Raw genomic sequence first — 18,262 nt, 5'->3', positions numbered from 1 at the left:
GAGGAGTCTGAAGCAGCCATGGTACAAGGTACAAAGGTGGACCCCAGCAGGAATCGCCCAGCCCTGCCGGCGAGGGTCAGGGACCGGCTCCTGGGTTCGGTACACGCGCTTAGAGTGCGGCAATGACCCCTGTCCAACGTGAACACTCACCTCAAATGGCTCGAAACTTAAATATCGTATTGTTGAAAATCAGACCGTGATCCGACTTCAGGGGTTAAATATTTAATTGGTGATGCGCAGATTAAAATGTGTACACGTTGAAGCACTGAGAAGAAAAGCACTGGATGCGAGAGGACCAAGTGAGAGGGAAACGAGGCAGTGGGACCCCGCGGCTCCAGGTCTCTCCGGGCAGAGTAAGCTCACACACACCCAGTGTAACCCGAGCCCGGCCCCTCCTCCCCCGCGCGCGCCTGGGCCAGCCGGGCAGGTCCGGGCGGTGCGCTCTGAGTCACCGGAACCTAGGTGGGGCGGGCGCCTCGCCCCCGAGGCCTGCCCCGAGCCGCGTCCTCCAAGAGCCGCCTCCCCGAGGCCTCCTCCCTTTTGTCGCGCTGCCGGCTCTCTAGGGTCACTCTCCGCCGGCGTCCGAGCCCCACGCGCTCCTCTCCTCTCCACCACCGCCGTCGAGATGCTGGCCTGCGGCCTGGCCTGCGAGCGCTGCAGGTGGATCCTGCCCCTGCTCCTGTTCAGCGCCATCATTTTCGACATCATCGCGTTGGCCGGCCACGGATGGCTACAGTTGAGCGGTACCGAAGAGTACTCCTCGCTGTGGTCGCGGTGTAACCCTGACGGCAAATGCGACAGCCTCATGAAATTTGGTGAGTGCCGCCGCCTCCGTGAAGTCCTCCGGGCGGCTGCTGGGCGAGCGCCGGCGCCCTGGGAGTGCGGAAGTCGCCCTATGAGAATGGACTAAACAGGGTCGAGAAGGGACTGAACAGGGTCGGGGGTAATGGGTGATTCAACAAATCTCTCTTTAGAGCCTAGGTTCATACATCCGACCCGAGCAAAATAAAGCAGTAGCAGCTTTCCGTGTCCAAAATCAGGCTCGACACTGGAAGAAAATGGCCCTAGTTCAAGCTACGTTTATTCGTAGGGTCTGTCGGTACAGCAAAAGATGATTTCAGCCATTTGAAAAGGGTTTGATGAGTAAATGTAATGAACAAAGTATATTTTCTTGGAGACCTACTGAAATTTCTTCCCATTCCGCCACCTATTTTATATCTTAAAATATGAAATATGGCTTATATTTTAAAATGTAAGTATTTAAAATGCGTACCTTCCCTAATGTTGCTGTATTATTCGTTTAACTTGAACTAAGTGAAAGCAGCTCTTCTTCCTTTAAAAAAGGCCTTTAAATCAAAGTTTCAGCAGGGAAGATTTCAGTAGATACTGCAGTGTTTAATGCTGCAGGCTAATTCTTGTTAGAGGGAGTGTCTTTTGGGCTTAGGCCTGGCATTGCTGTTTAGAAAACTTTATTTTAATCTGATTTGAAATCTAAAAAGCAAACACATCTTCTACACCAGCGAAATGAAGCAGAGTTGACAATTTAATATACTGCAGATAGAGTATTTTATTTTTCCAGCATGGAGGAAGCCTCAGGGACTACCTGTTACTATTACGCGGGACTGGAGAGGAGCTTGCTCTGGGCCGGTACCACCCCCTGCTTTCTCGTAGATGGGAAGAACAGCCGGGGTCTATCGTGATTAGCATTGTGTGAGGGGTTCCGGAGAGGAGGGTTTAAGTATGAGAATAATCAGAAGCTTAAAGTCAACTACTACTGAATGGAGCCTTACCAACTGAGTTTAATAGTTTAAAACTGAGAAAGAAGGCTACCCTGCTTTTTTTCCCCATTCTCTGCTAGGACCTTTGACTTGCCCCGCACCTCCAAAGTGGCCCAGGGCTTCAAACCAAACTCTGTTTATTTCTGGGACCCTGTATCAGGGGCTTGGTGCTTTATCGTATCTACTGTGGAATTATTTGGAAGTTCTCCCCAAAAATTTACTCCCCAAAGGAGGCATGGTTCTCCTTAGCAGGTAATAAAATGTAAAGGCTAAATGGAATTCCTACTTTCCTTAAAGTCTGTGTTTTTCCTCTCTTAAAGCGCAAAGAGCACACCTGCCAGGGTTTGTATTACCCCAAGTCTTTTAGGTTTTCGAAGGGAATTAATTTCTTTGAAATAATATGTCTCTATCTTCTGGTTAAAATGCAACAGAGTTCAGCATCTTGTAGGGGATTTAATAGACTTGCTTAAAACAGGTGTGTTTTTAAACAAACTTTGATAATCGTATCTCACTGCAAAGACTAATACAGACCCAAAGAATATTCAGCGATCCTGGGCATATGAATTAAGGAGGTTAGTGTGCCGCGGGGAGAAGGGTGCAGGCAGAGCCTAGATCAGCACTATTGCTGGGACATGATCTGGCCTGCACAGCTCTGGCTGTGACCACAGCCCTCTTGTGAAAAATACACAATGCAGTTTTTATTTTTCTTGATTTGCAGGATGAACTCACCTTCCTAGGGTGTGGCTCTTCTAACCTCAGGCTGATAGAGTGCTTTGATATAGAAGGGAGTAAGCAGGTTTTGTTTCTGTTTTCTAATTTTTCTAATTTTTTAATTAGACAGGAGTCTAAAGCATTAACTTTTTTTAATCGTAGAGAAAAGACAGATCCAGTCAGTGTACAGTTGATGTTTCAATTTGATATAGAAATTGGTCTTTAGAAAAGTTCGGTTTTCCAAGTGAGCCTTGAGGAATCTAGTACTGCCTCTGTGATGCAGCTAGAATGATTTTCATAAGTGGTCGGTGGCTTTCACATTCCAATTTGGTTATTCTGGTGACCTTTGCAAAGATAGTCAAGTGCCAAGGATGTGTTAGACGTGGCTTTTGCTCAAACCCTAGAATCAAATCATGAATCTGGCACCCACTGTCACTAGGTGACCTTGGGAAGAAGAAAACAGCTATGATTTCACCAGGAGAGGTCCATCCCAGGCTATTGAAGTCAAAGATGAGCTGGAGTGATTATTATACTTCCACTCTGTCTCCTGCCATGGACTGTTGGCTAGTTTTGCCTCACAGGTGTAGAAATTGTGTATTCCTATCCCATAGGTTGATTATCTAGGCGTCTCTGAACTTTTGAGATTTTCAGATAGCTGCAGTTAGGCCTTGCCAAAAACAATATGTTCACGTGAGGTCATATTTTATCTAAAATACAGTAAGCAGTTTCCACACACTCCCACGTATGTACAAACACAACAAGGAATAAGGTTGATGGCTCTAATTAAAATGATATCTCAATATTGAGAATTAAGTGTGTATAATCACTTTTTAAAAAATTCTTGCTATGTACTAGAAAATAAACCTTGTGATTTACCACTGTAAACTACAGTATTAAGAAAGTATACCTGTTTATTACAAAGTGCTTCACTATCTCTTTTATTTGCTGACATTTGTAACAATATGTTCATTTTGCTGGCAGGTATCAGCAATAATAAAATAATAGAGACTTTTTTTATAAAGGTAAATAGTTCCATAGAATTATGTAAAAAGCAGAATGTTATATTCTTCACTGTCATTAACTTTTTTAAAAGAATTTCAGATTACCATATCACCTCATTTTTCCTCATTAATGAATCAAATTAAACACTGAATATTTTCTTTTACATAATAGTAACAACTAAATAAATACAAATTCTTGTTTGAATTTTTTAAAAAGTCATGGTTTCTAGTCCTCAAAATTGGAAAAGAAAACTCTAGATTTAAACATTGAAATGATCATTCAAATTTCATGTATAAAGAAAATGCAAAGTTAGGACTTCCCTGGTGGCACAGTGGTTAAGAATCCGCCTGCCAATGCAGGGGACACGGGTTCGAGCCCTGGTCCGGGAAGATCCCACATGCCGCGGAGCAACTAAGCCCGTGGGCCACAACTACAGAAGTCTGCGTGCCTAGAGCCCGTGCTCCACAGCAAGAGAAGCCACGGCAATGAGAAGCCTGCGTACTGCAACTAGAGAGAAAGCCTGCGCACAGCAACGAAGACCCAACGCAGCCAAAAATAAATAAAAAGAAGATGCTAAATTAAATTTGAATCCATGTTCACAGATAGTATTTTTGCACTCCTGGCACCTTCTTTTACAGTTTTAAGAAAGAGTACATCAGGAGGATATTTTCAGTATCAGAGATGTAGATTTCAAGTCCTAAGCAAGCTCTGACTTGTCAGGGTAGAGACTAACGAAGATAAGTTTATGCATAAATTACAGGGACAGCTGAGATGAATTTACGCTCCAAGAATGACGGCGGGGAGTCAGTGTGGCAGCATTGGAGAGCCTTTGCCTTGGATCTGAACTCAGAAGTGCAGAGCCTCATTTTTACCAAAGATACCACATTGAATGTTTTTTACATGAAATCAGCCTTGGATAAGTCAAAGAATCAGGTTAATACAGGAAATATTTTTAGATCATCTAGCCCTATGGTTCTTAAATGTACGAGAAATGAGAAAAATATCAGTAAGTATGAAGTTAATAGTTTTACATCAGCCTAAATTCAACTTAAAGGATTTCATTTTGAGATTATGTTCTTGTGGCTTTTTTGCAGAGGGGCAGGGTCACGTATTCAAATGTTCTTATTTTATGAAATTAGGCATTAGTAGATAGATTAATCTTTGCGGGCATGTGTTCACATTCGTACATAGTAAAACAAAAAGTTGGACACTCTCAATTGATTTTCATAATTAAAAATATATATATATGTTGATTTATAAAATCTAGACATCTAGGAACCAGTGATCTTGACCAGTTTACTCCACATTTGCTGCGCTTAGCACTACCAGAGAGCCTCAATTCCTGATTTGTCTTTTCTCCTTGTAAATGGCCAGAGACTCCTACACTATTAGATCTAGGAGGGATGAATAGTGCGCCTACTCAAGCTTTCTCCAAAGCCCACCTATCAGCATCGCCCATGGCTGATCTGAACTTCTTCCCGTTGTTCAGCAACTTAATTTTCTCCACGATGCTATTTGTTTAAAAGTACCTCTCTTACACTGACAAGAGGTGAAATGTGCTTCTCTGTAAATTCTTCTTTTCAGCCTTCTTCCAACGGACAGATTTTCAAACATTTGAGGGTAGATTCCAAATTTGCTGCTAGTTATTTTGTCTGAGTTCACACAGAATTTCCTGTATTTTCCCATCTTCCCGTGTAGGATGGTTTCCCCACTCAGACTTTAAAAGAAGGCCATAAAGGGGTAAAGTTCCATAAAAACCAATGGGAAAGGGTTATCATCTGGCTCAGTTTCAGGGGAAAATGTAGAGCATGTAAAGAATCTCACACCTACTGTGGAATTTCTCCCCAGAGACCCCGGCATCATTCTTCCTTTAAGCCATTCCTTTCCTGCCTTCCAAACCTTCTGCAGAATCATTCTTCCTGTGTCGATTTTTTGGAGGCTTTCCTGAGTCATCCTCCAGATTTTTGCTACTCGTGTGTTACGGACCAGCAGCATCAGTATTATCTGGGAGGTTACTGGATACTCAGCATCTCAGGCCTCACCTACTGAATCGGAATCTGTATTTTAACAAGGTCCCCAGGGGATTCGTGAGCACTTTTAAGTTTCAGAAGCACTGGCCTGTATTACTGCAGATCTCCTCATTGACTATGCAACAGTCTTTTTGAATATATCATCTACCCATGTTTGTATTTATCTGTAGATAGCATCTTTTTTTTTTGAACCTGGAGGATATATATATATATATATATATATATTTTTTATTGGAGTATAATTGCTTTACAATGGTGTGTTAGTTTCTGCTTTATAACAAAGTGAATCAGCTATACATATACATATAGCCCCATATCTCCTCCCTCTTGCATCTCCCTCCCATCCTCCCTATCCCACCCCTCTAGGTGGTCACAAGATAGCATCTTTTTTATTTTTTCAATTATGGTCTTGTCCAGTTTTCAGTTCTGCTTGTGTATGACATAAAGAACTTTATAGAAACAATAGGAAGGAATCTGACAAAATCTTGTATTAATGGGTAGGGCTTTCTGTATTGTTCATAGATAAATCCTTTGTTCTGGAAAGGAACCATCCTCTACTCTAGTTGGGTGACAATTTGGAATCTGCAGGGCACTGAGTAAGGGGCTAGGCCACAGACTGTTTTGGTCAATGTTTGGTGCCCACATGTAAAGCTACTGAAGAATGCAGCAAATCCATTAAAAGAAATACTAATTTGGGTTGAAAAAGTAATGACAGTCTCCAAAATGTCACCCACGATATAGCAGTAGTGCTCGCCTTGTCTTAAAATAAAAGTTTATTTATTTTTTTCTTTTCATAAACTTAACTTTGATTTACGTTTTCTAGCTTGATATTCAAGGTATTTTTTTATTTTTACTTTTATTGCTCTTTTCTTCTCAGTCGATCTTACTGGTCTTTTCCCAGCTGTATTTGCCTTGTAACATCATGTTTTAGTATATAATCTCTGGAAAAACGTATAGCATTATCCCTCACACAAAAAACTTAAAAACATTTTTTAGAAGAAACTCAGAATTTCATTAGTAACCAGTGAATGGTTTCCATGTTGTTGACTTAATGTTGAACCTTTGCAAGCAATAGCAAAATCTGATAGGCCCTTCATTACCTAACTGGATCTTTAGTGAATCTTATCTAAAAGTGGATTTATAATGTTGCTCGTTTCTTTGATAACATAAATTTCTTCAAGTGGTACTTAGAAAATAAACTTAGGACAGAATAAATTATATATATATATATGAAACACCAAATTTATCTTCCCTTAAGGAAACAAAACAAAAAACAACATTCCTGCGCAGAAACTCTGTTTACCTGGAGTGCAGCATGCTTTTGTGGTCTCAATTCAGAGAAAGATAATTGACAATGACAATCCTTCCCCAATCCCCTACACACACACACACACACACACACACACACACACACATTCTGCTTATTTGAATTTAATGATAGTATTTAATTGAATTTAATGATTGGCAGTAACCATGAAAAAAATCTATAGAAATGAGACTATAATTGACCGTAGGTCACATACTGAAAGTTACACACTCCTTTTTGGCAGTGCTGCAATCTGTTTTTATAAGGAGATTAATCATCTATCTTAGCTATTCTCAGATTTTAGTATGGATGTAAGAAATACCAGTAAAATGCTAATTAGGAAAGGCAGAAATTTAGTGTATAAAATATTAATGAAGGACAGACTTGTCTTCAGAATAGATGAAGATGGACTGTCTTCAAAGACCTGAGGACCATCTGTTGATGTTGAATCATGAAAGAAGTAGCTTCAAGATAAGTTTTACAAATTGATGTTTTTCCATTGAGGCTGGTAAATAGGGTACAATTTAGACCAAGGTATAATATAAAAATATATAGTTCCCAAAGGGTTGGGTAAATTTATAGATATTAGACTCATTCTGGGTGATTAAGGGAGACCAAAGGCACTTAGCCTACAGATTTACCTTAAGTTTTCAAAATGTATGTCATGGAGAATTGCCATGTTGTTAGTCTACATGGCTGTTGGTTCCCTTCTCAGGCAGAATATTGGGCTGGAAGGACCCTGCTCAGACCTGGTAGGATCCATCTCATCATCTTACAACAAAATAGTCATTGACATGAGGCAGCAGATTGCCTTCCTTGTTATCCATCAGTCAGGACCTTCAAAACCATGTCAAGATTTGTATCTTTTTTTTTTTTTTTTTTTTTAGTTGATACCTCATTGTAATTTTTTTTTTTACATCTTTTTTGGAGTATAATTGCTTTACAATGGTGTGTTAGTTTCTGCTTTATAACAAAGTGAATCAGTTATACATATACATATGTTCCCATATCTCTTCCCTCTTGCGTCTCCCTCCCTCCCACCCTCCCCATCCCACCCCTCCAGGCGGTCACAAAGCACCGAGCTGATCTCCCTGTGCTATGCGGCCGCTTCCCACTAGCTATCTACCTTACGTTTGGTAGTGTATATATATCCATGCCCCTCTCTCTCTTTGTCACAGTTTACCCCTCCCCCTCCCCATATCCTCAAGTCCATTCTCTAGTAGGTCTGTATCTTTATTCCTGTCTTACCCCTAGGTTCTTCATGACATTATTTTTTTCTTAAATTCCATATATATGTGTTACCATACGGTATTTGTCTTTCTCTTTCTGACTTTCTTCACTCTGTATGACAGACTCTAGGTCTGTCCACCTCATTACAAATAGCTCAATTTCGTTTCTTTTTATGGCTGAGTAATATTCCATTGTATATATGTGCCACATCTTAAATGATAGTTAAGTGAATCAGTGTGGGTGTTTCCACTCTCAAGGACCAGGTTTTACACGTTCTACTTCCAAGGCAGCCTTTCTCCAGACAGACTGTTTCTTAACTTTCCATTTTGATTTTCTTTAGACTCAGCATTTTAAATAAGATGCTAATTGAGTTGATTTAACATAACATAGGAAAATTTCTTAAAATGATCTGTTCATATTTACATTCACCTGTTGGTTTTAGGTTAGGTGAATTGGCTTACTATTTCTTTTATTTAATTCCTTTCAAGTACCTGAAACTAAATGTAAATTACACCTCAGCGGTAATGTCAGCGGAAGCAGTAATAGCAATAATCTAACTTTGTATTAATCTTCCTCAAATAAACAGGCAAAATGATTGATGTTACTCTTTATAGCAACATCATACATAATTTATTTAGCTATACTTTAAAAACCTTAATCTGTGATTGTCAAAGTTTGATTACTAAATATGTTCCCTGTTAGGATGCTTCTCCTGTTTTCATTGAAAACTCACATTCTGCTATACAACTGATCTTCCTGTTTGCATTCCTCTGTATGGCTTATATAGCTGTGTTGCCTTTTCATTGAACAGTTTCAAACATGTGAACTCACCTTAAAAGGAAAACTCAGTGTCTGCTTATTGGAATTTAATTTAATTGAATTTAATGATTGGCAGTAGCCATGCAAAAATCTACAGACATGAGACTGTAATTGACAGTGGGTTACATACTGAAAGTTACATGCTCCAGCTATTTTTATAAGAAGATTAATCATCTCTCTTAGTTGGTCTCAAACTTTAGTATAAATGTAAGAAATACCAGTAAAATGCAGATTCCTTTCCAACTCTGATTCAGTATGTCTGGAGGGATGCGTAGGAATCCATACTTTTTTTTTTTTTTTTTTGCGGTACGCGGGCCTCTCACTGTTGTGGCCTCTCCCTTTGCGGACCACAGGCTCCGGACGCGCAGGCCCAGCGGCCATGGCTCACGGGCCCAGCCGCTCCGCGGCTCGTGGGATCTTCCCGGACCGGGGCACGAACCCGCGTCCCCTGCATCGGCAGGCGGACTCTCAACCACTGCGCCACCAGGGAAGCCTGGAATCCATACTTTTTATAAGTACCACTGATGATTTTGAGTCAGTGGTTTATGGGCTAGACTTCGAGGTGGTCTGATTAATTAATGTTCTTTCCAAAGCATGATCCGTTTTCTCTGGAAAGTTACCTTACTCGAAGGACAAGGCAAAAGTGAGAAAAGAGACTTAATCTCACATTTTGGCTTTATCCATGTCTATTTTAAAATAAAACATTTCTATTTTACCTTGGTCTTACTGATCTCACGGGAAGAGAGCAAGACGTGGAAGAAAGTAATAAAAGTTATAAACATATAACTAGGCCCACTCAGGTACTGTCATGACGCCATCCTGACCAGTGCCACTAAGGGGTAATTTGTGTGAAAACATGGTATTTGAGCATGTAAAAAACATTGAGCATGTGTCGTTTCCTTAATTACCTATTATACCCCAGTCATCCCTGAATCTAGATGAAGATTTGGAGGGAGTGTGGAGGCTAGAGAAGGGAACAGAGGAGCTCAGCCCAGGTTTGTCTCTAACAGTTGAAGATGTAAACATGCAGTGGAGAACTGAGGAAGAGTCTTCATGTGACAGTGTAGAACCTTGAGAACGTTGAATAAAGTGAAAACTTGAGGTACTGGAGAAAGTCATCGGAATACATGAGGACATTTTTGAACAGAGAGGGCTGGAGAATTAATAGCTCCATGACTTTTCACACAAGAGCTCTCATCCTCACCGTAATCTTGAAAGAAGGCATTTTAGCCTTGGTTAACAGAGGAGCAGACTGACAGTGGCTAATAGGTAATAGAGGCAGGGTATACACGAGGGCAAGCTGGCTCCCAAGCCCTTGTTCTTTCTGCTAGTCCTTAACTTTGTCTAACACTGACCAGTCCAATGACCCCAAATTAAGTCAGGATTTGTTTGCCAGCCAAGCTCGGTTAAAGCTGGAGTAAAACAAGTGCCGAGGTACACGCAGCTCTCCTTTTCAAATGCAATAAAGAAAAATAGGTTAAGGGTGCATGTTCATCCATTAGTGAATGAGTGGGTAAACATAATGTGGGCTATCCATACAATAGAATAATTATTGGTCATAAAAAGGAATGCAGGGCTTCCCTGGTGGCGCGGTGGTTGAGAGTCCGCCTGCCGATGCAGGGGACACGGGTTCGTGCCCCGGTCTGGGAAGATCCCACATGCCGCGGAGCGGCTGGGCCCGTGAGCCATGGCCGCTGAGCCTGCGCGTCCGGAGCCTGTGCTCTGCAACGGGAGAGGCCACAACAGTGAGAGGCCCGCGTACCGCAAAAAAAAAACAAACAAAAAGCAAAAAACAAACAGAAAAGCAGTCCTAATCCATGCTGTTCCAACACGGGTGAACCTTGAAGACATTATGCTAAGTGAAAGCGTAAGACAGTCACAAAGGCCACATAGTATATAATTCCGTTTATATGAAATGTCCAGAATAAGCAAATTCATAGAGGCAGAAAGTAGATCAGAAGGTGAAGGAAGCGGGGAGGAGAAGGGCACTGCTAACGGACGTGGGGTTTCTCTTTGGGGTGATGAAAATTTTGGAATTGAAAGTGGTGATGGTTGCACAACCCTGTGAATGGAGTGAAAACTACAGAATTGTACGCTTTAAATGGATGAATTTTCTAGTATGTAACTTATATCTTAAAAAAAAAAAGAAAAAAGAGTCCTGTTCTGGATACAGACAGTCTGGAAATCAAACTTGGCTGCCAGCTGTGTGGCTCTGGGCAGGTTATCTGGACTCTCCAAGGCTTAGTATAATCTCACTTCTAAAATAGAAATGATAACAGAGTGTGAACCTTAAAAAGTTATTGTGAGGATTCAGGTTGCTAAGGCACGGCGGGTTCTCAGCCCAGTGCCTGGCACAGAGCGATTACTTCCTACAAGTCAGTTACTACCTCTAGAGAGAAGGTTGTGTGGGAAGAGATTTTACAAATCAGTGCAGTTTGAACAATAAGAATGATTGGCTGGAATCCTTAGCTTGGGAGTCATGACTCTTCTCTTCCCACAGGGGCAGAGCAGAATGACCCAGGGCTAGAGCTGCCCATGTAGATCTTCAAATCTAGAACTCAATTTCCACCTCATCCTTATTGTTTTTAGGGCCCATGTCAATAATTGAGAATTATTGTGCAATAAATTCTGAATACTTCACAAGTTAAAATTTAGAAATGTTGTTTGCACCTAAACTTGTTATAAAAAGCACAGCTAGCTACTTTACAATTAAATTGTTTTATTTTTATATCTGTCTGGTCATACGTACTATGAGTTTTCAGTAATTATTTTTGCATGGGACCAAACCTTAATATGGAAAAAAGATCTTTTTAAAGGTATTTGAAACAGTTCCTGAAGAGATTGTAATTTGGATTGTTCCGTAGTAAAAATGTTGTTTATTGTGGTCATGTTATAGTAGAACTTGAGTGACTCTTTTAAATATTCCTGTTTATATGCCAGTTTATTAAATGAGATACAGTTTGATGTAGTTTACTTTTCATTTCGGAGGTATAAACATTTGCCCCAAAACTGAGGGGATAAGGCATTACTGCATATCAGTATGTTAATGTCCTACCTATGAATTGCCTATTCTTCCCTTAAAATATGGAGATGCTTAAGTATTGTCTCAAGAAAATCTGTTCTTCCACCCAAATACAATTAGTAGAAAGAAAAAAAAAACCCATTGATGCTTTGATAAGTAACTTTTAAATTTGGCTTGTCTGTCTTACTAATTGCTGTTTCTTTCTTATAGCGTGGGGAAAGGCAGCTGCCGCCATGCTCCTCTGTGGCTTCATCATCCTGGTGATCTCTTTCATCCTCTCTTTCTTTGCCCTCTGCGGATCCCAAATGCTTGTCTTCCTGAGAATGATTGGAAGCCTCCTGGCCCTGGCTGGTAAGACTGTGCGCCAGCAATCCTTTCTTCCTCTCTGCAGGGGACATCAATATAATAATGTCCACGCCACAAAAAGATCTCTGACAATACAGTTCCTGATCTGTTCTCGGAAAATGTGTCACCAAAGGCAGAAGTAACAGAGGAGAGATGTATTTTAAGAGCTGGATCCCTTTTATCCTCTGCCTGAGACAGCGTTCCATGTCCCCCATCCAAGTGAGGAAGGTTGTCACTCTACCTGCTGGTATCTCTCGTAGATGACCCCATGCCCTTGACACCCCTGCCCCGAGGGACCAGGGCTGGAAGTGCAGTGTCTCCATAGTGGTCCCAGGCTGGCCTCCCATGAGCCCCATGCCTGAGGGGACTGGAATGTCCCTGAACCATTGCACTTGTTGAAGGCGTTCTGCAGTCCTAGGATGTGGTGGGTCACAGAAGGTTTTCTGCAGTGGGATGGGGGATCTGGGAGGGGCCAGATCTGGAATTGCCTCTTTGCAGTTTAGAGCCAGGGTCGGGGGATGGGAAACTTAGTTATGCAGCTGGGTGGGGCTTGGAGAGAACATTTATTAAGGGAATATCAGAACTAGCAAGAATCTAGAGGCAAGAATTATTTGAAATTTTAGGTGGGCACCTGGCAGTAGGGAAGTCTGCCAAAGGAGCAGGACCCCAGCCACAGAGCTGGATTTAGATGCAAATCTGGATTTCCTGAGGAGGGGAAAGAAGAAGATGCTGATAAGGGCAAAGTGAGGCGGCCATAGTCCATTTCTCAAGCTACTAACTTAGGCTCATGGAACAAATGCCGAAGTCCAGCCACAGACCTGGGGTATAAATACAAAGTGAGCATATGGTTTTGGAAACAAGTCAGAAGCCTTGTAACTAGAGGGGTCCATAGGATCAAGCCTGAGCCTGAGTGGGACTGCTGTGCGCAGGGTTCCCTGAGTACAAAGAAGGTGATGGCAGGATCTAGGGCAGGATAAGTGAGGAGCAAAAAGGCCCTGGCTGGGAGGAAGGAGGTAGCCTCCGAGAACCAGCCAGTGCAGGTCTAACCGTCCCCTGTACATTTAAACATGTCCCTTGATTCAAAATAAAGTTTACTCGAGTGTTCCTCATGTTTCAAACTTTGCTTTTGGAATAATATTTTAGAATCAGAAATGGCTAGGAATCACAAAACATATGAAGAATCTTGTTGAATCCCCCCTCCACTTTTATTTGGTGTTTTGTAGTTCAAATTTACAAGACCTTATCAAAGAAACAATTTGATGTAGCTTCCTATCACGTCTTAGAAGACTAGGTAGATGCCTATATAAATCACCATTAGAAATAACATTATGACATTAACGTTCATTGAAGAATCCTTTATGACCCATCAATTCCACTTCTAGGTATATATCCAAAAGAACCAAAAGCAGGGATTTGAATAGGTACTTGTACGTCCATGTTCATAGCAGCATTATTCACAATAGCCAAAAGGTGGAAACAACCCAAGTGTTCAGCAGCAGATAAATATATAAACAAAAGGTAGTCTATACCTACAATGGAATATCATTCAACCATAAAAAGGAATGAAATTTTGATGTGAGCTACAACATGGACGGACCTTGAAAACGTTATGCTGAAAGAAATAAGGTAGATACAGAAGGACGAATATTTTATGATTTCACTTGTATGAAGTACCTGGAATAGGCAAATTCACAGAGACAGAAAGTCGATTGGAGGTTACCAGCAGCCGAGGGGAGGGGGTAACGGGTACATGTTGTGGATGTTGAAAATGTTTTAGGTGTGGATAGTGGTGATGATTACACAACATTGTGAATGTATTTAATGCCACTGAATCGAACACTTAGCAAATGGCTAAAATGATAAATATTATGTTGAGTATATTTTACCAAAATTAAAAGAAATCGTAGTAAAACTCTTCTGTCCACCTTAACATTAAAACATTAAGATCTAGTAATCGCCATCTCTAGCTAACAGGCTTGCAGGAGTTATTGTAAAAAAAACTCGTTCTGGTGAGTTTCGATAGATAAACAGCTGAACTGTCCTGCTTAACCCCGTGTTCTCATCTTACAATTTAATTCTCCTCTTCTTCAAAGTTGGACAAGTGGAATGGGAAATGTTTAATAGAAAAATAAAAAGCCTAGAGATCTCAATACATTTTTAGTGGTAATAATGTTGAATAAGCCCTACTTGATTTTTAAGATATATTTCATAACAATTCTTTTTAATGTGATGTATATTATTGGGTTAAAATCAGAATAACTGAACACCAATACAATTTAGATTTTGTAAAAATTGATCCAAACCATTACAAGAACTTTATGTGATGAACCAAAATGGGTAAATAACAATGTTTAACATTTATCACTAGGCATATTAGAGAAAAATGCAGAGAAGTGTTCCTTTTGTGTCATACACAATGATTTGCAGAAAATGACAAACGTAACTAGTGAGAGTTTGTTATTTAAACTAGACAGAAAGTGGGACTTCCCTCGTGGTCCAGTGGGTAAGACTCTGAACTCCCAGTGCAGGGGGCCCGAGCTTGATCCTTGGTGGGGGAACTAGATCCCACATGCGTGCCGCAACTAAGAGTTCGCATGTTGCAACTAAGAAGACCATATGCCACAACTAAGAGTCTGCATGCCACAACTGAAAAAAAACAAAAAAAGATCCTGCATGCCGCAACTAAGACCTGGTGCAGCCAAAATAAATAAATAAATAAATATTTAAAAATAAATAAATAAAGTAGACAGGAACCAGAGAAATATTTAAGATCTGCACTAAGATTGCCTTTCATAAGTTGCCAAAGAAGAACATTTTAAGTTGGGAAATAGAAGCAACAAATCAAGATGTGGAAACATCTACAGCCTTTCTAGTAATTTAAAAAAAAAAAAGAAAACTAGTTAAGGGTATATCTGTGGAGCTAGTAGAAAAAAATTAAGGTGAAAGAAAGGTGGTGGCGAGGACTGTTCACTCCCTGACGTGCTCCTGGGAGCTCAGCCAGCTGATCCCTCTTTGTGAAGAGTAGCGTCTGAGTGTCACAGAGCTAAAATCTGCTTATACCCAAAGTCATGGCAATGCATATACTAAATACTAGGTAAAAATTGCATAGCATAGCATAGCATGTGCATACTCATTAGAGCTTTATAGAATTATGCATGTTCATTGAAAAAGACTACAAAGTAGATTTAATAAATTCCTTTTATTTTTAAGCAATGTAAATTGTTAATACATGATTAATAATAATTGTAACAATGTGACTCATATCAAAGAGTTTAGAAATTTTTTTGACATATGTTTTCCTTCCCGTATCTTCCCTTTCACTTGTTTTTTTTTTTTTTTTTTTGCGGTACGCGGGCCTCTCACTGTTGTGGCCTCTCCTGTTGCGGAGCACAGGCTCTGGACGCGCAGGCTCAGCGGCCATGGCTCACGGGCCAGCCGCTCCGCGGCATGTGGGATCTTCTCGGACCGGGGCACGAACCCGTGTCCCCTGCATCAGCAGGCGGACTCTCAACCACTGCGCCACCAGGGAAGCCCCCCCTTTCACTTTTTAAAGCACTGTGGTTATTCCCCTCTTTTGCTTCTATTTCCCCAGAGGCTGGAATGCTCTTCTTCCTCTCCTCCATCTCTTCATTTCTATTTATTCTTCAGATTCCCCCTTCCTCTGCAGGCTTTTCTCCTGATTCTCCCATTGATCATTCGCATCATTGATTCATTGTTTTATTTAGTCATTTACTTATTGAATGAATATTCCTCTATCTGTGTCTGTGTGTGCATACACACAGACATATGTATATGTACATATGTTTTATTTTGCTAACAGTGATAATATTAACTTATGTTTGGCACAGGAAAAGCAAAGATGAAAAAGTAGGCTCTCCTCTACCCTCTTGCTTCCTGTTGCACACCACAATTCAGCACGTTTTACTTTAGTATGTATAATGCTTACATAGGTACATGAATCTCTAATTTTCTGTCTGTATTTCATATACTCAGTATTCTACTCAGCCAGGTATCTCTGACACACAATATTCAGTCATCTTTTTTGGCTTATGATTAACTAGACTCCCCCAGCCCCTTTTATCAGCATTATTTAGGTGGATTTAATACTTATTTTAAGGCAAAAATGTTGTGGAAGAGGAAATAATCTGTTGTTACCATGCATTCATTCATTCATACATTCATACTTTGTATTTTTTTTTCCTTCCTTTTAGCTGTGTTCCAGATCATCGCCCTGGTAATTTACCCTGTGAAGTACAACGAGACCTTTAACTTGGCTCACAGCGCTGGTGGCATCTACATCTATAACTGGGCCTACGGCTTTGGGTGGGCGGCCACGATTATCCTGATTGGCTGTGCCTTCTTCTTCTGTTGCCTCCCCAACTATGTAGATGACCTGCTGGGCAATGCCAAGCCGAGGTACTTCTACACATCTCCCTAAGGTGAGGAATGAGCAGAAGAACATCACTGCTGCTGAGATGGACTCCAGAGAAAGAAACTGTTTCCCCCGGAATACTCTGAACCTATGTTTGGGGCAGTGTTCATATCATTAAACTATAGTCAAAATGCTACAATACTTTGGGAGAGGATATTTCTTAAATAGTTTTAGAGTTTCATATTCATCTTTTATCTGTGATTTGTAGAGTTAAACAAGACTTACTTCTTTTAACTAATTACCTAATTACTAATATGCCAGTGTTTCCTTATATCTAGCCATACCATTTATATTGCATTTGTAAAAGAATATGAGAAGGAAACTTACGTAATTTATAAGGTAAAAATGAGAAGGCTTCAGAGATTTGAGTAATCTGATCAGGTTTCTGTTTTTCCCAGATGGAATGAACGGGGTCTATTAAGGACTAAGGAGAAGAGGAAGATATTGGTAAAAATTGCCAGTGACCAAATATTCTAAAAGAAATGCAAAAAATAAATATTTTTTCAAACCTTCTGCTATTTAAAGAAGCCAAATCATTTCCTAAATGCATATCATTTGTGAGGATTTCTAATTAACATCATGAATAACTGATTTGGGGCTAAGCTTCCCGTTAACTTGATATGGCATCTAGGAAAGTATTCTTTCATAGCCAAAGCCTGTTGCAGTAGTAAGACCTCCTTAAGTAGTGAAATCTTAAGATGAAATTTTCTCTTTTAAAGTGGTTTGTAGGGTTGGGGTGTGGTAAAGTGCTACTAATAATTCTGCGCTGTTTGGTGTCTGTATGTTCTAGACTAGGGTAGACTGGATTAAAAGGTGGATTGGTCTAATTCTTCGTAACCTCTAGGTGGGATTAGGTTGTTTAGTAAACCATTAGGAGGGCCATTCCCATCACAAAGTAACGTGAAAACAGCCTAAAGAGAAGAAATGGCTTGAATTTTTCGCCTTAGGCTTGACCAGGCTCTAATCGTGTAGACACAGCTTCTGATAGATTGCAGCTGTAATCAAAAACTCAAATACGGTTAAAAACCTGGTTTCCCTTGGTAAACAGATTAAAAATATCTGAGGTAAAACATGCAACAGGAGAATTCAGGGATGTGGGATTTCTCTGAATGGCAAATATGATATATCACATGGATTTTTTTTTAATATTTGTACTTATGTAATGAAAACCAATTCATTTTATGTATCAAATTATTATCTTATAAGTTGTAAAAATAAGCAGTTGCAGTTTTCATTACGAATTTTTCCCAATAAACCAGGTGTTCTAATCTTGTATCTAGTTTGCAGTTTTTTTGGTTTTGCTTCTCAGCCCCCCCCCAATCTGAGGAAGGGAATTTCTTTTTTAACATCTTTATTGGAGTATAATTGCTTTACAATGTTATGTTGGTTTCTGCTGTATAACAAAGTGAATCAGCTATACATATACATATATCTCCATATCCCCTCCCTCTTGCGTCTCCCTCCCACCCTCCCTATCCCACCCCTCTAGGTGGTCACAAAGCACCAAGCTGCTCTCCCTGTGCTATGTGGCTGCTTCCCACTAGCTATCGATTTTACGTTTGATAGTGTATATATGTCCATGCCACT

The 18,262-nt window shown here is 40.4% G+C and overlaps 1 protein-coding gene across 1 annotated transcript; it reads left to right on the top strand.

The window, feature by feature from the left end:
* The first annotated feature begins 457 nt into the window (after window positions 1-457).
* Window positions 458-17,928, top strand: PERP (p53 apoptosis effector related to PMP22). Its single transcript, XM_030853354.3, has 3 exons — window positions 458-815; window positions 12,109-12,249; window positions 16,455-17,928. The coding sequence occupies exons 1-3, from the start codon at window positions 626-628 to the stop codon at window positions 16,679-16,681; spliced, it is 558 nt and encodes a 185-aa protein (XP_030709214.1). The 5' UTR covers window positions 458-625; the 3' UTR covers window positions 16,682-17,928.
* The last annotated feature ends 334 nt before the right edge of the window (window positions 17,929-18,262 follow it).

The sequence above is a fragment of the Globicephala melas genome, chromosome 14, assembly GCF_963455315.2.
Source record: "Globicephala melas chromosome 14, mGloMel1.2, whole genome shotgun sequence".
Taxonomy (NCBI): domain Eukaryota; kingdom Metazoa; phylum Chordata; class Mammalia; order Artiodactyla; family Delphinidae; genus Globicephala; species Globicephala melas.
This window is presented reverse-complemented; position numbering and strand designations above follow the sequence as displayed.